This window comes from Teleopsis dalmanni, chromosome X (genome assembly GCF_002237135.1).
Source record: "Teleopsis dalmanni isolate 2A chromosome X, ASM223713v2, whole genome shotgun sequence".
NCBI classification, from domain to species: domain Eukaryota; kingdom Metazoa; phylum Arthropoda; class Insecta; order Diptera; family Diopsidae; genus Teleopsis; species Teleopsis dalmanni.
Window position 1 is genome coordinate 72,098,669 of NC_051848.1, and position 27,118 is coordinate 72,125,786.

Consider the following 27,118-nt stretch of genomic DNA (forward strand, 5'->3'; position numbering starts at 1 on the left):
TTTTGCAAATCTATGACTATTGTATAAACTAATAGGTGACCTCTACTTTATAGTTTCATTGTACTATTTTTTTATTTTTAAATAAATACTTGACTAAAAGTAAATTAATTTCGCACTTGTGTATTATCGCAATAAAGCCATTCCTTTTTTCTTAACTGTGCGTTTTATGGGTCATAATATTGGACTATAAGTTTGATTCAAATAATTTTAGTTTTTTAATACTTTACAATTCCTTGATAAGGATTAAATGTCTAAATATGTGTATATCGGTTTGAAGATGGTATTAAAAATTCTACAAAATAAGCATATGTATGTACATATATGTATTTTGTCCTTACCCTGTGCATAATACTTTCTACTTTCAGTTTTATACAAAAATTTTTTACATGATTATTTAATTTGAAATAAACATGAAATATTGTCAACATATTTGCATAATTATGAACTGATTTATATTTGAATAATCAAGAAAAAAAACGGATCACTAGAACCCTTACTAAAAAATATTGGCATCAAATTTAAATTTAATAGATATATAGGTACATGAAACTACTTAGCATAACCCAACTGATATGCAGCGATACCACATTAAGCAATTTATGATAGTACGTTTTAGTTCAGATGTGTAATTCGTTAACGAATTTTAGAAGATATCAGAAGATCTAAGAAGATATCTATTATCAGGAAAAAAATTGCGTATCTTCTCATTTATTTTATTTATTGTATTAATTTATAATTAATTTAAGTTCAGTGACGTACTAGAGATCAAGGATTAAAGGCCATAATACGAATCATGAAGAACTCTATATTATTGATTTTTTTATTTCTTGGTCTAAAGAATATGAACAGAAATGTATGGTAGATATACAAAAAACATTTGATAATAAATTCTCTATTCAAACAAGAAGATAATAGATTTTATTAAATATTACACTCCCTTCACCCGCTCATCAGCAGCAAAAAGCTCAACATAAAGAATAGAGTTAGCATATTTAAGCAGATTATTAAACCAGGACTACTCTATTGCAGTATTGCGTTTTGCCAAGCGCCAAACTCAACTTTAAAAATTCTTCAAAGAGGGCAAAATATTGCCTTAAGAAAACTGGTTAAAGCCCCATGGTACGTAAGAGGAGCGGATATCCACAGAGATCTGAGAGTCGATTCAGTCGAAAAATACATTAAAGATCGTGCTCTGAAACTGTTCAATATAATTGACAGTCACAATAATCCAACTCTCAGCATCCTAAAAATACAGCGTAATTTGATAAACACGGGCAGATACAAAGACATCAGATCCATCATATTATAAAGCCCCGTATTCAGTTATTCTTAGTGTCCACAAATAAAATAGAGTAAAGGTGCTGATTCACCAACTCAGACATCTGAATACACAAACAAGTCCTTGCGGGTTACAACAACATCAAATATATGTTATATGAATTGTTCCTATATCCAGTATTTAGATAACAAAGACTATTACCAGTGAAATAAATGACCTCCTAGCATATCTTAGAATTGAAACAAAAAAATTAAGTATTAGCAGCGTTATTTTTTCTTTATTTTATTTTTTTTTTAATTATTATAAGTTTTTTTAAGTCGAGGTTAATCACAATTTTTTTTTTGATATTAAAGTCAAAATATATAAGGTACATGTATTAATCTTTGCATATAAAAAATAAAATTTAAATATTAATAAAAAAATTAATAAATTATGATTAAAATTTTAAACAAATTAACAAATTTTTCTATAACAATATGTGAAATAAACAAAACAAATTCATAACATGTAAATTCATAAACAATTTTAGGTTAATATGTACAAAATTAATTTAGGTTAAAATTAAATAATGATGAACTTACATTTGGTGGTTAGTTGTTAGTTCATATTTGAAATATTTGAAAGGTAATAATCATATTAAAATTTTATAAAAGTATAGTTTTCGTTTTTCTTGCAGTTCTCTGTTAGCTGGAATTATTCATTGCTAATGCGTTTCTGAAAGATAAAAAATTAATTCGCAAAAAAATGAAATATATGTATATATGTATTAAATAAAAATTAAGAGAAAAGTGAAATATTTATTATCTCACTTTTTATTTATTTTTTTATAAAAATTTAATGATATGCAAAATATACTTATATAATATATTAAATACTAAATATGAATATATCAAAGCAGTATAGAGCGAAAAATACATATCTTATTCTACAACTCGTGTAATATACAACACAACATCGAAGTTGTTGTAAATTTTTTTTTTTTTGTATACAAATTTTGCATTCGAATGGTTGCAAAAAGCATGTTTTGTTTCTTAACTCATCTGAAATAATTTTATTATGCAGTGAAATAAGAGAAAATCCTCAACATCATTTACTAAAATAATTACTGCCGATATTGAAAATATCGTCTTTTATACTATGACTCTTAAGACTCTTGATGAGTATTGTATCTCATATTGTTTTAATTTTTTTTATTTTTATTTTAAACTCTTAATTGTTAAAATAAAACTTAAAATATAATAAATGTATTTTAATTTTATAATTAATATACTTTAATTAAAAAAAAATTATTTGTCTTGCTTTTTTTATAACTTCTTTAATGTTATTTGATTTTATACATAATCAAACATTAAAACAACAATATATGTATAGAACACTTTTGTTTCTTGGCAAAAACAACGAAAAAGACGTAAACTTTTTCACTTCACTTGCATACGCAGCCAATGCTCACCTAAACTCATGTAAGTTTGCTGCAGCACAAGAAGTATCATTTTTGTTGAAAATTTGTTTTTTTTTTACATATTGCATTTCCATTGTACTCCAAGAGCACTAAATTTTGGTTGTGAGCATTACCATAGGTGACAGAAAGTCATATAGAAAAATTAATAATAAAAACAAATTGACCGGCTCGCATAATTCTGCAGTGAAAATCTGATATAAATCAAATATGTCGAAAAAATACAATAAATAAATGATGAATAACTGTAGCGTTTGGTTTAAATACTTTTAAAAATATATCTGTTTAGATATTTTAAATATTTTAAGTTAGCGGCTAAAGAGCTTAGTTAAATACTTATTGTTCAATCGATCCTTTTTACATCGGGCTAATTTCATAAAGAAAAAGGTAAATAATCCTATTATGTGACAAACCTGCTATTCCATATAACATTACATGGCGATCCTGCCATGTTCCAGTAACATAACATATATATATATAACATTAAATTGCCATTATATAGATTATAGACAATATAAAAATAACGGAAGTATATGACGTCTTTAATGAAGGTATATTAATTAAGCTTCATTATCATTAAGCTTCATTATTTTCAGAACAAAATTGGCAACTACCCTAAGGCATAAGCATTTTAGAAGTGGCAATTCTTATTGTCGTTATGCGTTATTTAATATCTCGTACACAGTGTTTTATGGTATAATCATAATACTTATCACATTACAAAGTTTGTTAAAATTTTTAAGTGCTTGTGTTTTTCCTATTAAATGGGAATGTTAAATGTTGAATTGTCCATGGGTGTCGAATTTTTTAAGATGTCGTTCTCTAAATAATAAAATATAATAGATTGATCTTAGTTAATCTTGAGAATTAGTCTTGTTTAATAAATGTTTGATTGAGGTTACACTAGATTAATTTTATGGATTAAAAATTCATACACATACATACATGAACAATGGATGGTATAGTTTGTGTGTGTAAAACACATGTGTATAAAAATATGTTAGAAATAATTTGTGCTAATATTAGTTTTATCACGTTTTTAACTGTTACAAAAATGGTTGAAAACTTCAATCCTAAAACAGACTAAATGATTTAAAAAGTGTTAAAAAAACCGGTATTAATCTGGAGAATTACGCTAGAGTAACTTAGCATATTGGACATAGATTTAATTTGATGACATGATTTAAGAAAACTGTGACACTGTAACCATTAAGTAATCTATATTGTTTTCTTGCACATACCATAATTCTATATTTCTCTTTACAAGCATATTCAGATTCATCGACATTCAGGTAACAATCAGGCTTATAATCATCTGGCAAAGGTTGTCCTTGAAACTCACATAGCTTATATAAAGGCTGGGATCTGTCAATAACATAAATACACGTCATTCTCATTTGATCAGAGTATAACTTAATATAATGTATATAATGTAAGAATATATACTACTAACTTCACTATTATCTTTTCCATTGATGTGGGCTTTCTTCTTGGGCAATAGAACACATTTGGTGTCTTTTTGTCAAATACAATATATTTCCGCATCATATCACGATCTTTAGGTGGCATTTTCACAGAGAACTCTGCTAGCACGATCCAACTATTTATAATGAGTAATATCACAGCAGGTAATAACACTTTGGTCCACATTTTGTTCAATATATGTATATTGAACTATATCGGAGTAACATATAAAAAATGAAATGTATAAAATAAGAAAACACAAATATCTAAGTTGTAGAAAAATAAAATTCTTTCACAATGTGTTATAGGAAATGAAATGTCTATTCTACATTTGCGTAAAAAATGACCAAATGACCAAGCACAACTTAAACTAAAGCAATAATGAATAAATATTAAATTTTTTGTGGAATAAGAAATCAACGTGGGAAGTATTTGTTGGCCTTTTATGGTATTTATGAATAACAATATTAATATAACTTTATTTTTACACTATAAACTTTCGAAAATATTGGTTTATACATAATTTTAAACATACAAAAGAAAAATATATAAAATTAAATTTTTCAGCTTGCCTTTATTATTGTGGCTGGTACTTTAGTGTAAATAAAACATTAACAAGCTTAAACTATTATAACATATACATATTTATATATATACATATATGTATATATATGCATATATCATACATATTCATACGTATATATATCACTTAAAGTGAAACCAATTTGTTTAAGCATAACTAATGTTTATGAATGTATTTAAACCAGTTTCACGTTTGTGACTTTTACTAGCCACCAAATAATAAAACGATTGAAAGTTCAAAATAGTAAACGAACTTTTTTCATTTATGTTTCTCTTGGATTTATAATCACAAGTAGACAGCAGATACCACATAAGTCAGGATTTCCACTAAACGATATTAGTTGACGATAAAATGTAGGCTTTTATACACAGAAATGTTGCGCATACGAGTCTAAAACATAGTCTTGATAAGATTATATATACCAAACTTATAAGAACGCAAACAGATACTCATATTAGATAATATAATTTAGAAATTCCACGAAGTACGATTCATTAAGATTAGCTACATTAATACAAAAGGTCTCAGTAAACACTATTTAAGTGTCATTGATTGGAAATATATGGTTTTTTTTTATAACCTATAAACCCCATTTAATAACCTATAATGAAATTGTTATTAAATACAGCAAAAAAATAAAAATATGTATAAATAGTTCTTTTCAGAATTTTTTACTTATCATGGAATATTCGTCATGTTGTCTTGCTCATATTCAGTGCTGTTACCTAGCACTTTGGTTTTTGTTTATTCTACCGTTGTAAATTCGTATAGGAGTCAACGTTAGCAGGAAATTTTTATGTGGGTAGTGTAAAGAAACTTACTTTGCAATCCATTTGAATCTGATTTCTTCATACATATTCATACATAAAATATAATAATTACTTAAATACATAATGTTAAGGATTTTTTTGTAATGTAATGCATTATAAATTTTTAGAGTAAATTTTCACATACGTGTAGCTAAAATTGAAAATTAATTACTCAATTTTTATTTTGAGCAAAGGTTGGATGCTCAATAATAAAACTCGGTTTAACGATTAAATAAATATGAAATGACATTGTCACTAATACGGTATTTTAGATAACTCCCAGTTCAAAAAGCATGTTTGTCAGACACAGATGAGATTTCTAAACACAACAGAAACTGTGTTACCAGCTTAGCTGTACGGTTGGTCTAATTAAAGAATATTGTGTTAGGTTTGAGAAATCACCCAATAGAGTTTGGTTTAGTTCTATGGCAGAGGCCCTATGCTCCACAATGAGAAGAGGATAACGGTAAGTAAGTGTTACGTTAGGTCCGGCTTTACTTGAACTCAACAGTGTGATATTCTGCGATTAATTCTAAGTACCTATACATACCACAAATAGCTATTTAAAAAGAGTATAGAGTCTAGCAGACATGTAAGCACGGACGGCTTAAAAGTGGTTGAACTCAAAATAAATAACATCTAAAAAAATAAATAAATCTTACAAAAGTATATACATTATGAATACATCATGACATGACCGAACGATAAACAAAAGTACAGTCGCTTTAACATTTTATTTTAATTGGTTTAAATACAAAAATCCCCCCCTTGTATATGCGACTGATTATAACCAAATTAACTATGCCACACTGGCATTAATCAAGTTACAAATAAAGAAATCATTCCTAATTTTTTTCTTCTTTTCACTTACTTTAGAGCATCATAAGAACAACAGCAAAATTGTTTAAGTCTAAAAATAATTTCTTTAGTGTACTAATTGCGATGGTATATGGTAGCTTAATTGCTTTAAAATCAAATGTTTGAATCCTTAATATCATTTATTATTATATATTTTTAAAACTATTATTCTTATAGGGCAATGACATTAGCAACCTTTGCCTGCGAGTAATGCAAAATATATCATTAAGTATTGTCTATATATATTAGGGGGTAGTAATTTTAAATAAGGTTATAAAATTCCTAATGATCTGCTTAGTTCCGATAGTCAGAGATTTTTACATACTTTTGTTAAGTAGACCATAAGTTGTTAAATAATTTTCAACTTCTATCTGCTTTGATATATCCATTCTATTTTTCAAATTTCACACCATTTGTTAAAGCCTTAATTTTTGGAAATAGGTAGGTCACTGCTTTCGTTAGAAATAACTTCTATTTTTTTGAAAGATTAATTTAGTGTACCCATCATTTTTAGCATGCTAACAAATCTTAGGTTTTATTTTTTAATTTAGATAGTATTTAGGTTGTGTGTTTGTAGCTCCTATTAAAGAAAATAACATACGGGTTAATAACTGCATTCAAAACGATGTTTTATGGTTTTTCCAAATCACATCCTAATTATGAGAGCAGTAGTACACTAAGGCAGAGTATGAAAGTAGTCTAGGTGTGGTACTTCATTAATAACCTATATTAATTCCAAATTTTTGATGTAGAGGTCTTAGGTATTTTTACATTAAGAGATGCTTGAAAAGGAGTTCATTTATAACATGCACTAAGTTAATGTAGAAATAAAAAAGATTTTTACATTTCACATTACATTTCTTCTGTACTTCTACAAAATATTCCTCTTCTGACTCAACACAGTCTAAAAGTATGTTAAATCAGTATTTAAGATCATCTATTCAGGTCTTCGGAATGCCGGTAAGAAAACTTTTAGTTGGCTTATACACTTACAAAGCGCTTTCATTTCATCGGCAATTGGTACTTTCTGAAAAGGAAGAACTCACATGGTGAAAAATACAGTTAATACAGGGTGTAATAACGCGATGCATGTAAGATATGTTATATTCATATAACAAAAGTGATGATATATTTTTAAATATATGATTACTATTTCATTGCTGAATTTTACTTTTGTTTATTATTTTTGCTCTTATTTTAAATATTTACTTTGCCCCCTAGTTGGGGTAAGTACTTTGTACATACTATAACCAAATCAAAATCTGGAATTTTTAATTATAATACCTTAAACAACAGAAATAACTCCATTATGTGTACACTTAAGATGTGAAGTAAAATATTGGGTGGACTGGTATAGGAACATTCTAAATAAATAAAGTCTAAAGAATTTATCGAGATAAAAGTATCAATCCATTTTTTTGGCTGTAGTTTATATCATTAATTTGAAGGGTATATTCATTTAGTAATCATGGGAACTTGAAAAATTTTTTATGTTCTATTTCTAGAAATATAGGACCTGAGAGTAGTGAAAAACTCTACATAAAAAGTAGTGATTAAGCAGTTACTGAATTATTTGTGAAATGTGTAAACACTATTAAAAAAATTATTTGCGAAAACAATAAACACTTTATATATTTTAAAAAGATTTTTTTTTTAAACTCTGAAAGTTTTCGGCGGTGCAGGCGACTCCTGGTTAATTTCAAATTCATTGATTTATGAGATCTATATTTTTACATCTATTACAATCATATTTGATTTTTAAAATAACTCTGTTGTATTTTCTAAGTATTTTGCTCCAATCAAACGAAGTCAAATCCATTTCACGACTAATTTATTAGAATCTTCCATTCATAGTTTTTGCAAATTATGAATGTTTTCTAGCACCTCAACTTATTGTGGACAACCTTTACGAACTTTACAAACGACGTCCACTATTGAACTTGCTAAACCAGTATTTAACATTTATGAAGGATGGTGTTTCATTGTCAAAAGTGAAGGTAAGTTAATCGATGTACTCTTGTTTGAATAATCCACACCGCGAATTGTGATAACCCTTTCACACGGAAATATTTAAAGGATAATTTTATTTTATTGCCGAGTAAACAAAAAACAAATGCGCTCATAAGACAAAATATGTAATATTTTCAACTGCTATTTCACAATAGTTAAGGTTGCCAATACTCTCGATATAAATGGTGACCCTCATAATGGTCATACATTTTGGTAAATTTTTTTGCTTTTATCGTTTAGTAGGTAACTCACTTAAATTGGTTAGTGCTAGACAAAAATGTCTTCTATAAAATATTTTTATAGGGTATTATTATTATTATTCTTTTTTACTAACTTACGCTTTAATAAATTTATGCGATTATAGTTGAAGAAATAACCCTTATAGATAACTCACATTATGGATCGATTACAAAATATGGTGCATGATTGATCAAAAATTCCAAATATCAGCATTATGGTAATGAACAATTTTTAGATAAGCCTTTCTGACAATACCACCCATTTTATTATTAAAACGTGTTGAATTATTAACATTTAAGTTAATGATTGAGTAAATCGTTAACTTTGAAGAACTATAATTCCAAAAACTATTTTAGTACAGCATTCAATTAGTACAGTATTAGATATCCAATTAAAATATAAGTAATGGACTTGAAATTGGTACACGACTATTTAGTTAAGCCGTTCTTGAGTTTTCCTACTGTAGTTTTTTCCATTTAGATTTTTCTATGGCTCATTCCTTTTTTAGGTAAAAATTGAAAATGGACACCAGGCCGTCCATTCTAATTATAAATAAAACATCTTTTATATTGAATATTAATCATAAAATTTTTTTTTCAAATACTTATACATTTATTTATTGTATCTTCTCTTATAATGAGACTAACAATAAATTTTAAAATCTTATCACTAATTACATAATATCACAATTAACTATACATTGTATAATATGAAATAAAATAAGTGAACCTAATATCACGAACCTCGCTTAAAGCCATGGGTTAAATTTCATTGGAGTAAGGTGGTTAGGTGGTTTATATAAACAAAGCAGTTAAGCTTTATCAGATTACTAAAAAGAAGAGTGCGGTTTTTATTTAAAGCTATGAAATTTGAATCAATGGCTGGACCGTTAGCTCTTAGCTTAGACGATAAATAGTGGATAGAAGTACAAGATTCCTTACTAAGGGGTTCTAAGTTAACATGTTCTCTCAGTCTTTTATTGTATTTTTTTCTTATATTGTGAAATTCAGCTTTAACTGAGAGAATTTGTAGATTTCAGTCGATACTTTCATTCCTAATATATCATGGAGTACCAGTGATTGTTCTCAGTATTTTTGAATGAACTCTTTGTATAATTTCAGTATTTGAAGGACTAGCATTATCAAATAACTGTAAAAAATGTAGTACTAAAAATTATTATTTGCTAAAAATTTGATTTAATAACTAATTTGAATATATTATATATATAAAAACTTGATGATTTTAGTTTTTTACTATTAATATTACTTGTCGTGAACGTAATTTTATTTAAACTTTTACGCTTTGATACAAGCATCTCAAGAGTCTCTAAAATGTGCGCAAAGTTATACCCAAAAATATATAATCACTTATTCATACTCTGCATTACAATGAATTGTATCTGATCAATTGTTTACTATTGAATTTGTTTTATATAAATATGCTAACATATATACTTGTGTAAATAATTCACTTCAATAAATGTACGTATATGTGTACATACATATGTAAATATGTGTACATAATATATGTAAATACATAGCGCCATATGTATATTTTGTTAATAATTTTTTTTACCAATAATACTAAATTAACAGCATTTTGATAACATTAAATATATAACTAAATTTACATATGTAACGTTAAAACTAATATCAAATAAAAAAATTGATTTGAAAAATGAAGCCATCTAAAGGAGGTAAGAATTATTTAAATATGTAGATACATATGTCCATACACGCGGACAATTCGTTGCATGCCAATTTGTATTTTATTAGTGAAGTTCTGTTAATTCTGTTAATTTAAATGTGTTTAATGTAATTAATTGCCTCTATTAAATAATTTCTTTAATAAATGAAGAGAGAGTTTTTTGTATTTACATATGTATATACGATTGTTTTTAACTGTTTTCATTATTCATTGTAAAAGAAAGCAATATTGCGGTTAGTATAGATGATACTACATTGTAAATCTTTTTAATACTAACATTAGTAGAATTTATCCATTAAAACAAATAAAATATTTCTCTTATCTGAATTTAACAGGTAATTCTGCAGGTAAATTTACATATGAGTAAAATGAAAATACATACGTAGATACATTTAGTACATTAGATTGTTAAAACCAATTGAATAAAGGTGACTTAATGTACATATTAAACAGTAGATATGTATGTCCTATAAATATAGTGAAAGTAAGGTACATTAACTTACAAATATGACTATATTTGTACACTTGATGTCCAATTTGGTTATGAATGGAAAAGTTGCAGACGTGTAAAAGTGATACGAAAACTGGTTATGCCAGCGAGTTAAACGCAATAAACTAAATCTAAGAATAGCAGAAAAGAATATACGCAAATCATACTAAATGTAAACGTTGAACTTAATTATAGTCAAGCAGATACTATTCCACACATACTATACGTTGGCATAAACACTCATTTCGAAGTCTGCATTCTAACCTCTTTCGTCTCTGGTTTCTCTTGTTCAAGTCATTATATCGTAAATCGTCTAAAATTAAAAAAACAATTAGAAAGTAAAAGCGCCGATTCGTAATATGTAATAATTGTCCAGCACTCTTTAAGTGCATTCTTCATGTTTCGATGTAGTCATGCTTCGATCTGCATTTAGTGAAAGTGATATACACAATAATTAAGAATAAAAAAGTTTTTCTAGTTGTGCTTTTACTTGCTCGTATCTACGCTTTCCATTAAAAGTGTAAGCGACTTACTCGCGTGCTAATGTGGAATCTTTACTTCAATAATAAAAATTATTAGACTATACATTTTACAATATTTATTTGTTTTGGGTTTTTGTTGTATACCCTTTATTTCTCATATTGTTATGTTATGTTACTTATTATTTAATAACGTTTAACAAATAAAATAATTTCAAATTGTTTAACAGAACATCGAAACACCCTACATTATTTAGCTCAATTAAATCACTTATCAAATACAATGTCGGAGATTATTATTATTATCATGATATGTTCTATAAATTACAAACACAATTTAAGAACTTAGTCTATTCACATATGCTTTCCACACACCCATATTACCATATTATATTCTCCATGTACTTTTTGGCCGTCCTTCTACCTTATGGATTCCATTCTAATGCTGAGTGTGCAATAACTCTAAAAGGTTTATCCATTCCTTCTACCTTGTGAATTCCATTCTAATGCTGAGTGTGCAATAACGCTAAAAGGTTTACGCAGTGTATGTATATTATGTACCATTTAATCTTCTATTTCAACTGTTCCTTGGAGAATACATTAATCCTTAATTGAAGCAATAAGGTTTGAAAATCCGAGTAAATGCAAAGTGTACTCCAAAGTAAGCAGAAGTTGGATAGAAGGATATACAATCAAACTTCCATAACTCAAAGCACCATTTAAACCTTGTTGCACTCTATTTAGCTCGAGTTATAGAAATTCGAGTTATAGGAGTTCGAGTTATGGAAGTTTGATTGTTATGCTATTATAATTCTATGATATTTGATAAAACGGAAGCGAAGTTAATGCGTCTGAAGTAACGATCCTTCCTGTTGTGGGTATAAGCCAAAAATTGATTTCTACTTTCATCCAACATTTATCTATCATCGACATGTGCATTTTTTAAATAGGTAAAAGTTGCTCATTTACCAAATTTGATCGATCGGTGGAAGTAAGTTCATCAGTCAAATTATGTGAATAAATCCTTGCAACATTTTCGGTTGTAAAATGTAAAGTTATATATAAATTCTACACGTTTTTTGATTATCACCGCCCTGATTATAGTTTAATTATACAATTAACTAACAATTAATTAAAAATTCAGTGCAATATAATTTTCATTGAATTAAATAAAAAGTTTGGTGTATCTTTGACAAATTTAGGCACAGTTTTAATAGGCTCTGATTGGCAAAAATGGTACTCAATATTAATCTACCCAGGACCAATTTTATTTGTAAACCGTACAAAACTCTGGCACTAATAAACCGTCATTATCACAAAACGTATAATATTATTATACATTATAATAAAAACGTTTTACAAAGTTTAAAACAAAACTCACTATACTAACTTTTAAATAGTTTCAAGAAAAAAATAACATTAAAAACTTAATATACTTTGATATGAGCTTTATCATGTATCAACTGATTATCATGCTTATTTATGTACCGTTATTATAAATATATTTACCTATATTTACCTATATATACCTATAAATACTTATTTTATTGACAAAGACAGTAATTTTCCGACCCAATCTAGAGGTATCTTTACCATTTCTCAAAACCTTTTCTACTGTATTTTTATTCTAAGGTCATTCTAAGGGCCTAAATGCATCACATTTCCAGCGAGACTGACTATAACTATTATATCGCACAAGTTACTATTATTAATGTTTTTAATTAGGTTGTTTATATTTCTCTAGAATTTTTAGTAAGTTCTTATAAGATATTTCAAACAATGCTGTTGTTGTGAGAGAAGACCCTTTAAAGTTTTATGTTCTTATAATTGTAAAGCTTATAGTTCTTTTGGAGTAAAGAATATTTATTATTTTATAATTTCTTCACTATTATTTTATTTTACTTATCACATCCAATTCATTTTAATTATGTAAGATTTATAAGACCCAACCCCTCACTATATATAATTTATCAACTGTTCCAGATTATCCTTTACTTTAGTAAATTATTAAATACATATAGCATTATTTGGTAAGACTATTAAACCTAAAATCTTTTTCATTATCAATTATTTCCCATTTTATTAATTGTATGTAATAATTTTATATTATCAAAGAAATAGATAAATATTTAGACTTACATAAATGCAAATTCAAATGTTTACTTCGACTTTATCGATACCTATAGAAGTAGGTTTAAAATTTATAAAACATTCTAAGAGTCAATTATTACGTGAGCCTAAAATTGGCTTATAAGCGTGAGCCCAAAATTTGCTCATATTGAAGAAAGGCTCATCAGCGTGAGCCTTCAAGTTGCTCATATTGAAGAGCCGCTCATGGGTACGCAAATACGAACTTTGGTTTCTTTACCAAAGTAACAGAAAGTTCCAACTCAAGGTAATGTTTATTTTATATTACACGCTTACAAAAACCCTTCATTAAATGTAATATTAATAATATTATGGTATTCACAACTTTCTTTCAAACAACATATTTCTTCAAATTGTGTATGAAATTTAAAACAAAACATCGTCAACATTCATTCAGTAAAGTTATTATAAGCTCCACATTCGACTCCCTAAGTAACGTTTAAATTTTTATTTTGATTTTTTTACTTTATTTATTTTTTAATTTTTTCTTTTCTTTCTTAATTCTTCAAATTAAATTAAAGTTAAAATGTATCTTTTAAAATGTTTAATTAACACAATTAAATTAAGAAATAAAAAAAAGCTTACCAACTAGTTTTGATAGTTATAAAAAAGATACAAAATCAACGATTAAAACAAAAATAGCAAAAGACACAAATCATTTGCCGAGCCATACCAAAAATAGCAGACATTGCTTATTAAATGCCATACTTAATTCGATTTGTATCAATTATAACGTAAACCTTATCACTCCAATCACGCACGCAGTCAATACTTAATTGCGCTGGCATACATACATATATGCATAGAAATAAACACACCAACAAACAAATTACTGTGTTATATAAAACAACATTGTTTTTATTATAATTTTGTTGACCTCCAAATTATATTCCTTTTCAACCTAAATGATAACGTAATGCTGTTCGGTGTCCCACGATATATGCGGGCGAACTCTAAACTGAAATTTTTTTGATTTTTTTATAGTATTAGTCTTTTCTATAGGATTTAGATTACCTGTATGATTACCACCATTATTTTTTTCTTATATTGACTTATTACGTTGAAATATAAATAAAACTATTCTGCTTTTTTTAAGTTTTTAAGGCATTTTATTAACAGACAATAGAGCTTTAAAAGCTTTAGCGTTTTCTATTTATTTAGGTTCATTTTTAAATAATACTTTAGCTTTATATATTCATGCCGTTCTATTTAATTGAAAAATAACTAAGTGATTGCCAACAAAATTGGGTTCATTTATGATATTTTTACAGCACATTGAGACCGCTTGTTGTGTAGAGAATAAGGGCATCGCGCTGTGGAAAAGTGGGCAAAATCCGAATTCTTGCCTTGGTCTTTCTCTTAAGGTTACAAACCGTAAGACCCCAACGTTCTAAAAGATCCCAACGTGTCTTGCTAAAAATGTTATTTTGAGTTTTGCAAAATAGATTTCTGCGATATATATCGTTATATATCAATTTTATAGAACAGATGGTTCATTCATGGATTATTTTAAAAATGGGGAATAAAATAAACAACTGATTATTGTATTAATTGTATCACTGTCATTTGGAATATAATATTCTAATGACACGCTGTATATATATACACCAAGCAATAAATTAAAGTATTCACTTTTTTATAATATTTTAATTGATTGTATTAAGATATTAGTAAAATTGTTTCAAAATTATTATAGCTACACAAATATTAACACAAATATTAATATTTTTTGCAGGCTATAAGTCTCATCTTATATATTCTGTTGGAATTATCATTATAACATTTTTGAGACAAGCTGTTTGTTTAGAGAATGGGCTAGCCCGAACTCCGCCTATGGGATGGCTTTCTTGGGAAAGATTTCGCTGCAATACTGACTGTGAAAATGATCCTGACAACTGTGTAAGGTTTGTAAAAATTACTTCATAAATTATTATACAAAAATATTTATATCGCGAATTCATTTCAACAATCTACAAAAAAAAGTCCAACAATCTACAAGAAAAAGATTACAATAATACTCAGTGACACTAGATTTTTCATACGTTATTAATGTTTAATGCCATAATTAATTCTGCTGTAATTTAAATATAAAAACTTATTAACAGTTTTTATCTTATGGAAAACCATGTTTAGCTGTAACACCAAAACGCTATAATGCAGAAATTTTTTATAAACTTTTACTCAACTTTTACTCATTATTTTATGATTCTTCACGTATAGTGCTCTGACCATTTCATAGGATATTGATTAAGCTTTGTTTTATTTATGGAAAAATTTTTATACATAAAATAAGTAAATTAATAAATAAATAATATCTGTATGTATTTATTCTACAACAAAGTTTTATGAAAAATAGCAGTAGAAAATAATAATTATGGAACAGAGGGTCACGAAATCCAATCTTCCGTGTATTCACAAAATCACTTGTGACATTAATAAAAATGTGTTTCGTTTAATAGTTTTAATAATTTTTATATTATTAATGATTAGCGTAAAACTGCTTTTTTGGTGCATTTTTCAGTGAACAGCTTTTTCAAACAATGTCAGATTTAATGATTACTGACGGATATGCTGCTGTGGGGTATGAATATGTAAATATTGACGATTGTTGGTTGGAGAAATTTCGTGCTCCCAATGGAAAACTAGTGCCTGACCGTAAACGATTCTCAAGTGGCATGAAAGCGTTATCGGATTATGTGAGTAAATTTTATATTTTAATAATTTTGAAAGTTGTTTTTGTTTTATTGATTGCTATAACAATTTATCACCCATTATATTCAAATTGTGAAACACTAACACAATATTTTACAAATATATCATATATTCTTTAAGGATGTCATAGTCTAAGTATGATATCTGATCAAATATAGCACTTGATTTTAAAATTGTCTTTAATACATTATTGAAAACTGCGAACTGATGTTTGTTACAAAAATGTCAAACTTCCATAACTCGAAATACTATTTTGAAGAGAAAAGATTTGACTTATTGAGACTTCGAGTTAGAGAATTTTTTTATTTTTTTTATTTTATTTTCGAAAGCAACTAGAATTATATTTTACAACGTTTATTTATTTGTTTGAAATTAAATACAACACAGAAGTTACAGTGAAGTAAAATATTCCGAAATTAGGATTTGGGATTCCAATTTTTTTTTCTTATTTTCAGTAACAAGAAATTCCAAAACAATAAAAATTCAAAATTTTGAATAAGACTTTTACTTCATTCTTGGAAGGCATACATTGTGACCGAAAAGTTTTCGGAAATTCTCATTTAAAATTCGCGCGCTGTATATTTTTCGATATTTTAAGTTTATGTAGTTTGGCAGCACTGTCCTTAATTTCTATGCCAAAAATGAGCGCGATCTGTCAGACAGTTCGTTTACGGCAGCTGTTGAAACCAGTTCACCTCAGTAGTGCGTTGCGAAAAAAACAATGGAAAAAAATATTGAACAAAGAGTTTGCATCAAATTTTGTTTTTCGAACGAAATTTCGTGTGCAGAATCGTTGCGAATGCTACAAAAGGCTTATGGGGAATCAGTTTTATCGAAAACTCAAGTTTATGAGTGGTACAAAGCCTTTCAGGACTGTCGTACGACCGTCGAAGACATGCCGCGTTCTGGACGACCTTCGACCTCTACCACCGACGAAAACATTGAAAAGGCAAAGGAAATCGTGTTCAAAAATCCTCATGTGAGTGTTAGAGAGATAGCACGAGAGCTAGGCATCGGTCGTGAGATGGCTCGTTTGATTTTGGTGGACAATTTGTGTATGCGACGTGTCAACGCCCGGCTTGTTCCGATTCACCTCAATTTGTTCAACATTATCAACGATTTTAAGGCCAAACATTCAATAAATACCATCGAACAGCCACCGTATTCACCTGATCTTGCACCGTGTGACTTTTTCCTGTTTCCCAACCTCAAATTACCACTCAGAGGAACGCGTTTTGAATCCATAGAAGACGTAAAACAGAATTCGCAGAGGGAACTCAAAGCCATACCGGAAAGCGCCTATAAAAAATGTTTTGATGATTGGAAGAAACGTTGGCATTTGTGTATCGCTTCTAATGGAGCATATTTTGAAGGAGATAAAATAAATATTGATGAAGATTAAGAATTTTGCGTTTTATTTAAAATTTCCGGAAGCTTTTCGGTGGATGAAAAATTTCATCCACCGAATCCTCATCATCACATTCTAATACGCTTAGAATCGGATCCACTAATTCAGAGCTATAATCCTCAATAATATCGTCACCTACAGGAAAGCTTGATGTATACATTTCTTTGTCAAGCACAATGTAATCGTTAAGAGTAGCACTAGAAGTTATTTTTTTTTAGTTTAAATCACGCTTTATAATTCTGTTCCATCAATTATTCTAAAAAACTAAAGGAATGTCGTCCTGTTTGTCCTATGTAGACAATTGGACAAATTGTCCAGTTTTTTTAAAGCAGTGCACTATCGTTTGGCTACTTACATTAATATCTCAAGCTTTTGTTACATGATTTATGCAATCCAGTGTAATATCCTGTTTTTTTTTGCACTTACGTTTTAGTGCTTCTTTCATGATTCTGTTGCGATAGTTACACTTTAAATTTTGAATTATATTCTGATCAAGCCATTACAATTTAGAGGTCATATTCGGCGAAAGAAATTCTAATCTTATGCATTTGTATAGAAGCACCATAAGAAAGAAAAAATTTAACATTTGGCATGGAAAAAGGGACTTCCCTTAACACCAAATTGGATTCATACTTTCACTTTCTAATGTTCCTATTGGCAAGTGACAATATTCGAGTTATAAAGAAATTCGAGTTATAAAAAGTCGAGTTATGAAAGTTTGACTGTATACATATGTGTATATGTTATATGTTATATATGTTATATATATATATATATACATATATACATATTATATAAATTAATATTTGTAACTCATGTGTGATTATTTGTGATATTCGTATATATGTATTTATTGGTCAATTAACACAATATTTTTCTTTATAATAACAAACCATAAAATTGTATTCATAATTACTTTTCTTCAAGTTTTAAAAGAATTGAGTAATGCTGTCTTCAGGCCAACATATAAAATTACTTTAATGTGTTTAATAATAAGCTGTTGTGTTCACATTTTGTTTAGCCATATATATATAAGTTAGTCCTAACAGCAACAATATTAAAATATAAATTTTTAAATAATAATGAAATATTTGTATTCACAAGTAATCAAAAGATTTGTACATTTACTACCTAAGTTCTAGATTTTCAAATACATCCACGCGTTTAAAACTCTTTTAGCAAGCTAACTGTGAAACGTAATTTCTGTTTATTGGAAATCTGTTTATTGGATAGCCTTACCTAAGCATTTTGTACAATATATACTCAATTTATTTATTACTCAATAAAATTGTATTAAAAACTTTAAAAGTTATAGAACGTTTACATTGTTTGATTAAGGGAACCAGATTAAGTAAATTAGCATTATTAATATCATCTGGACATCAGGGTTGTCCAGATCAGACGCTATGGCCGGCCAATACAGATTACTGTATAGATTATAAATTCAGTTATATTGTTAAATTTAGTTTCATTAATTTATTAATTTAACTTCATTTATTTAATATACAATAAAAATAAAATAATGTACCAGTACATCAAAAAAAAATTTGAGTAAATGTCATAGATTAAAAACATGTCCTGGACCGTACAAACATTAGTCGCGGGCCACACAAATATTAGCCGCATGTGTCCCACGTACCGTACTTTGGTCAGCCCTAATCTTCATAATTAACATTGAAGATTGGAAATTAGTTTTGACGTTTCTTTTGTTTTGCTTATATTGTTTATTTGAATAAATTTTATGAAATTTATGGATAAATAATAAGTGGATGTAATGCTTCTAATAAAAATACAGTCAAACTTCCATAACGCGAACTTCTATAACTCGAATTTCTCTATAACTCGAATATTGTCACGTACCAATTGGAATATGTGAAAGTGCATTCCATAAGTCGAATTTTTGTTTTAAGTAAGAATCCATTTTGGTGTTAGAGGAAGTCACTTTTTTCAAACCAATGAAATTGGTTATCTTCCAAAAATGAAGTAGAAGATTCATTCAAAATTTTGATTTTTTATTTGCAAACGATTGATATTACAACTGATGATCACTATAAGACTTTAAAAAATTGGAATCTCTTTTTACTGTAAATTAGAAAAAAAATTAAAATCTCAAACCCTAATTTTTGAATATTTTACTTTACTATAACTTCTGTGCTGTATATGATTTCAAATAAATAAATGAACATCTTAAAATAAAATTCTAGTTTCTTTCAAAAACAAAAATAATAAAAAAATTCTCTAACTCAAAATCTTCATAAGTGGAACCTTTTCTTTGCAAAAGTGGTACTTTGAGTTATGAAAGTTCGACTATATATCTAATAAGGATATTATTTTTTTTTTGTTTTGGGAAACGTAAATTCCTGAATAATGTATTATGTAAATATTATTACATAATTATTATTATATGTATTATGTATATTACGTTTAGGTTAAATGAATGATTTTTGTAGCCCTAATCTTTACGTTTCTTTAAGTATATTTATGAACAATATACAACATATTCTAACCATGTCATGCAATTCAAAAAATAAATATAACAAATTGGTATTTTGTTTTGAATAGATTGTGTTAAGGAAACATGTACTAAAAGGTCTACTTCATTACTGTTTGGGTATGTGTTTCAAAATATCGACATAACATTACTACATCTTCATTCATTCTAATGACTTATTAAAATTATAGCCATACCAAAAACATAGGAAAACCAAATGAAGAAAGGTATCTTTGTAAGGCTACCACAATTCAAACGACCACTCCTAAATAATAAATCAAATGAATAAATTGAAAGTATGTACAAAATTCTGTATTATAATGCCAACTTAACAAATTTTTGCTTACCCCAACATCTTCTGCTGCTGATTACTATTAAATAGCTTCAAACATTGCGTTTTCAATTATCCCAATATCGTAATAATAATTTACGATATAAAGACATTTTCAGTGTTGCACAGAAAGACAACCCCCATTTCAAACAAGATTTCTGTATTAATCTTGACTAGAACGAGATTTTATTTTTGAATGGTAAATCTATAATCTAGCAAATTCATTAGAGCGTCTGCTTTGATTTTCTGTTAATCTGATCATGTAAACGTACTATTATACCATTGTAAGTATTTCTTTACCCTGTTTCTTAACTAAATATAGTTCTATATGGTTTCCGGAAATCATAAAAAAATTTATCGCCAGTTTTTTCTTTAACAAATTTTTCCTTTTTTGCACGGTACTTTTAAACTAATTTTCAAGACAGAGGTGACTATATACTATATAAAAAAATGTTTAAGTATGTTTATTTGAAAAAAAACTACTTTAGTATGGTTAAAGTTCTTTTTTGTTTTTTTCTTTCAAAACATTTTTTTGAATTTATGTTATTATCTACATATGCAAACAGTCTGTGCTTTATCTTGTGGGTAACAGAGTTACATTTCTGCATTTATAACAGTTTTAACAAACAGCATATTTCATTAAAAGGCGGAGTTTCAATGAATCGCCTTTATTTTTGGTGGGATTAAAGTCTGTAAAGATTAACTGATTTTTTTAATTCATTGCAGTTGCCGCAAGTTAAAGACGATTGGAATATGTATTAAAGTTTTTCAAATTGCTAAGAACGATAGATGGCAAAGGCATTAAAATAAAACACCAGGTTACTTTCATTTTCATATGATAAAAATATATAATGCTGCTGTTTTGCACAAAGTTTTGGTTTTTATGGTAAAATTTAAAACTAAATCTAATCTAGTTATACTCCTATATGTTACATAGTAGATCACAATGTACGCCAAATTTACTTGAAAAAAACTTGTCATGACAAAGATACATTGTTGAAAATATAAATGCATATTCACATATTCATCATTACGTATGAGTTCCTTATTTAGTGGTAGGGATTGGGAAAAATATGCAATCAGTTTCACATGAGACAAATACAAAGCCTGGTTAATCTGAGTATTTTAAGAACTAAATGTGGATGAAGTACAATTTACAGTCGTGGCTAAATTTAAACTGCATTCAACATGACTATTCTGGATTGGAGTTACTACTTTTTTCCAATCAAGAAAAATTGACAGTTGGGATCAGTAGTGGATAGCACTGGAGTTACTAACTACATGAATAGTTTAAAGATAAAAAGGATACATAGCAGATAACTTCTCGAAAAATATGCAGGTAAGGTGGGCATATCAACTTTCGAATGGCACTATCTAAGACAAGCAACAATGAAGGCAATTGAAAGCGGAGTGGGCATATAGTACTGAATATTGAAAATCGGCAGAATTTCTTTGTTGGAACCTTTGATTTAGGGATATTAATGGGAACAATATAGGAAATTGGTAGAAGATACTCTAAGATAGATATAAATAGGACTGTTCTTAATACAAACCTCATGTGCGAACTATTTAGAAACAGAGATGAAATCACTATCCCGATGACGAGTACACGTATGAACTGTGACTAAAAGCTGCGAGGTTGCAACAATTATATGACATTGGTTAAATGTAAAAAGAACAAACGATCTTTAGATTATCAGTAAACCCGCTATTTGTATAACAAATGTTTTTAACTATATTTGGAAATTTTTTATACCTTATATAAATAATTTTATTCATTCAACAAATTCTTGTGAGAGCATAATTTCTTGATACCTAGAACATAGTGAATTATTCTGTAATGCTTATCTACAACATATACGGTTTATATAGTTATTTCCATCTAATCCATAGCATTAAAAAAAATTGACTAACATACGTCATACGCTTTTAATTTACAATGTAAATTTTCTGAAGTAAACATTGCTTACGTGTATCAGTATATTTAATTATGTAAAAATATGTAATCTTTCGAATTATTTTTTAATAGACCAATGATCTTTAAAATTTTTCATTTGTGATAATTTCATTCAAAATTTTTGATTTTATTTTCAGATTCATTCCAGAGGTTTGAAAATAGGCATATATGAAGATTTCGGAAATTTTACATGTGCAGGTTACCCAGGTATAATTGGACATCAATATTCAGATGCCAAACAGTTTGCCGAATGGAATGTTGACTATGTCAAATTAGACGGTTGTTATTCACTTCCTCAAGACATGGATGCCGGTTATTCGGAATTTGAAAGAATATTAAATAGCACTGGAAAACCAATGATATACTCCTGCAGTTGGCCAGTTTATCAAATATATGCTGGAATACAACCAAACTTTACAGCTATTAGAACGCATTGTAATTTATGGAGAAATTTTGATGATATTCAAGATTCTTGGGCTTCAGTTGAAAGTATAATTGACTATTATGGTAATAATCAAGATATTATTGCACCCAATGCTGGACCAGGTCATTGGAATGACCCAGATATGGTAAATTTTGGAAAAACTTAATTAATTCTTATATTAGTATTTGTCTTTCTGTGAAGATGAGAGATATCCCATATTTATTTCTGATCTTTTCATGGAATTATTTTGGTTACAATATATAATTTTATTATTAATTTATATTTAAAAATTTTAAATAATAATTTAGTTTTTTAACGGGCTAATTGGTCAATGGTTAAATAATAAACTTTTTAAAAAAGTTTTTGTTTTTGAAAGATTTTATTTTAACCAATATTTCGATTATAATCTATAGTCATCATTGTGGAGTTTATTCATTATGTACTCCTATATGACATAGACACATGAACATTATCTATTACTAGATAGATCTATTACTAGATATTGTAGACACATGGACATTACCAAAACTTTCAAAATGTTGTATTATTAAAAGTAATAAATATTAGTGGAAATGAGTCATGTTAGTTGACCAGTTAGTTATCTGAGTTTATATAAGAAACTTTTAACTATAAACTAAACATATTTTTGATGTGTTCGATAAGATAAACCGATCTAACTATCAAATAAGGGATTGTATGGCTGTGTGTTTATATAAAAACTAAAATTTTTATATACTAAAAACATATATTTGCAATAAAAATAAACTTTTCTTAAAAAGGACTTTTCTTAAACTTTAATGAGAGGAATCAGTTAATTATGCCCTACAACAGATACGTCAGGTGCTAAGTGAGTTGCAGAAGAGTATTAAATAGAGTATTTTAAACATATAGAATTGGTGAGTCACTAATAATGATGTTTTTTTTTGTTAATGACAGCTTTCAAATTATTAGCTTGAATTTGGCTAACTTGTCTTTGAAAATATTTATTGGTCTTAATTCTTTCTATATAATTGCAAGTGCTAGACATAAAACCCGGTAATCTATAAAAAATTACTGAAATGAAAGTTAATTTTTGTTGTTTGAATTTCTTACTGCAGTCTACCGTAAGTAATCAAAATTATAAAAATGTTATATTACATATCTTTTTATACTGGTATTTTTTTCTTATTTTTCGATTTAATTTATAATTATCATAATGCTATACATAGAATAAATTATTTTATTAATTATATTATTAAATATTTGACATCAGTTTTCCATTTTTATTTAAAAAATTTTTTTTATTTAGTTAATTATTGGGAATTTCGGCCTGAGTTACGAACAAGCAAAAACCCAATTTGCTATATGGTCGATACTAGCTGCTCCACTTTTAATGTCAGTAGACTTAAGAACTATTAGACCAGAATTTAAAGAAATCTTGCAAAATCGAAAAATTATTGCTGTTGACCAAGATGTGTTTGGAATACAAGGACGACGAATATATAAACATAAAGGAATTGAAATATGGTCGAGACCAATTGCTCCATTATACCAAACATATTACTCATATGCTATAGCATTTCTTAACAGAAGGACAGATGGTACACCATCCGATGTGGCTGTTACACTTAAAGAGTTAGGCTTAATCAGTAACACTGGATATCGAGTGGAGGTCTGTATAAATATAATACAAGTAAACTTATTATTTGAATTTAATTAAATAAGTAATGAAGAGAATCAAAATCTTATAAATGATTAAAATCAGGAGTAAAGGATTGAGGCTTCCAAAGTGTTTTTATTTACAAATTTTGAATAACTATGATGAACTTCTGATGTGATAGAATTACATGCTTGCTTTAAAAAAGGCGAAGACACTTCCATAAGTAGGGAAGAAAATGGTTTATGTTTTTTTTAATAGTTACATTGAATAAAATATAATAACAGTATAATATTATGGAAAGCTTTTTGATAGTGAAATTTACACAAACAAGTTGCATTCGCTAAAAAAAACGTTTGTTTCACAGCAAACTTCGTTCGCAATTGCAACTGCCAAGTTAAGTATATAGGTCAAATTTAGTGAAGAGGTGCTACCATATCATATTTATCAGATATGGCATCAACTGATTTTTATTTATTTTTAAACTTAAAAAATGGCTTGCAACTAGTAAATACCTTGAGAACCTCAAAGTATTTTTCAGAAGCTATAAAATAGTTTTATTACTCTTAAGATAAGCATACAGAACTTAAAGAAGATTATATCGGAAAATAAATATAAAATTAAATAAAAATTTGGCTCCTTGAAATTATCTCTTACTGATCACTAAACGGTTGCAATAGTTTCTGCGATTATTATCCACTAATGCGTGACTACCAGCTGTCGAAGACAGGACACCAGAACACCTGATGTGTCTATGTCCAGGTTTGGCCAGAACTTGAAAATGTGTTTGTTCAAAAACTAAAGGCTTTATATTGTATATATTACCATAAATTATAACAAAAAACTTTATAATTTTTTTTATATATTATGTACTTTTTTGCACTTAAGATTACGAGATATATTTAATTTATAATAATCTAATTATTTTTGAATAAAATATTTATTTTAAAAAAGACAATAATGCTTTTATAAAAAATTAATTCACAGCTTTTTATTATAAATTAATTCCTTTTAGGATTTGTATGAAAATGTGGACTATGAAATTTTGTATCCAACGACCAAAATAAAAGTTAAAGTTAATCCGTCTGGAGTGGTGATGCTAAAAGCTGAGGTGCAAACTAATAGAATAAATCAACTACTTGTTAAAAAATTGGACTTCTTCAGTGCTTTAAATTGAAATATTTTAATACTGCAATTATATAAATTTAATAAACTAATCAATTTGACATTGTTTCAATATAAAATAATCATTAAAATAATTTAAGCTTTATAAAGTTAAGTTGGTTTTAATTGCTTAACTTTTATATATTTTATTTAATGCTATAATGAATTTTTAATTTAAAATGTGTTCGGCAATTAAAATAATTTTTTTTAATATTCAATCGCAGCGTTTTGCCGATTTTTTTTAATTTTAAGTGTGTATATTTGAATTAAAAATAAAGTTTGTTGTTTGATTCTCTTGCTACCAAAAATGTTTCATTAATTCAACTAAAAGTATGTTATAAGGTTGTCAATTATTATATATTATGAGTACGACTGTTTCATTTAAATGAATCGTATGTATTGCAAACTGGCTACTTTTCTGATATAGAAGTATAGAATATTAAAACGCCTCTAATGGATTATCCATTAGATCTAATGGATCTAATAATCTAATGGGTTATTTAAGGCAAATAAATTCAAGTTTTCTTGTTTTTAATAATACATATGCAATTTTTAGTATTCAAAATGTTTGTACAAAGATTTTCTACACAAATTTTCAAGTCATATTACAAATTTATTTACAAATATTGAAACTATAATTAATGCAAAACTTTTTCTTATTTATTCTTGATATACCTTCAGCTCAAAAAGTACTCGGATTTTGTAAATAAAACACAAATTTAAATTTTATTCCAAATTTATTTTATCTCCTTCAAAATATGCTCCTTCTGAAACGATACACATATGCCAACGCTTAACCCAATCTTCCATACACTTTTCGTAGGCCCGTGAAAGTATGGCTTTTAGTTTCTTCAGCGAATTCTCAAATTTTTTTCATGTTTCAAGAAAGGGTGTACCAACATAACAAAAAAAATTTTTTGAAAAAGGTCTATTACTAAGGAGTAGTTAACAAACAACAAAATCCGGATACTTTTTGAGCATAACTCGAAGTACCATTTTGAAGAGAAGGTTTAATTTAAGAAATTAGGGTTTGGGATTTTAATTTTTTTTCTTATTTTCAGTAAAAAGAGATTCCAATTTATTCCAAGGTTTATAGTGATCTTCATTTGGAGTATCATACGTTTGTAAATAAAAATCCAAAATCTTGAATGAGTCTTTTTCTTCATTCTTGGAAGGCATATGAACAATATCATCCACCGAACCCTCATCATCACTTTCCATTTCGCTTAGAATCGGATCCACTTATTCAGAGCTATAATCCTCAATAATATCCTCACCTACAGGAAAGCGTGGTGTATATATTTTTTGAATAAGTCTTTTACATCATTCTTGGAAGGTGTATGAACAATTTTATCCACCGAACTCTTATCACCACTTTCCATTGCGCTTAGAATCGGATCCACTAATTCAGAGCTATAATCCTCAATAATATCGTCACCTACAGAAAAGCTTGATGTATAAATTTCTTTGTC

General features: G+C 27.6%; 2 protein-coding genes across 2 annotated transcripts; one reads left to right on the plus strand and one right to left on the minus strand.

The window, feature by feature from the left end:
- Window positions 1-1,814: 1,814 nt before the first annotated feature.
- On the minus strand, window positions 1,815-10,955 carry LOC119662125. The gene is made up of 4 exons (XM_038071681.1): window positions 10,910-10,955; window positions 4,189-4,409; window positions 3,977-4,100; window positions 1,815-1,993 (listed from the first exon to the last, which is right to left on the minus strand). Exons 2-4 carry the CDS (start codon window positions 4,383-4,385, stop codon window positions 1,973-1,975), a joined length of 342 nt encoding a protein of 113 aa, XP_037927609.1. The 5' UTR covers window positions 4,386-4,409; window positions 10,910-10,955; the 3' UTR covers window positions 1,815-1,972.
- Window positions 10,357-25,690, plus strand: LOC119662124 (alpha-N-acetylgalactosaminidase). Its single transcript, XM_038071680.1, has 6 exons — window positions 10,357-10,395; window positions 15,259-15,427; window positions 16,045-16,219; window positions 22,560-22,991; window positions 24,135-24,497; window positions 25,498-25,690. The coding sequence occupies exons 1-6, from the start codon at window positions 10,377-10,379 to the stop codon at window positions 25,657-25,659; spliced, it is 1,320 nt and encodes a 439-aa protein (XP_037927608.1). The 5' UTR covers window positions 10,357-10,376; the 3' UTR covers window positions 25,660-25,690.
- Window positions 25,691-27,118: the final 1,428 nt, after the last annotated feature.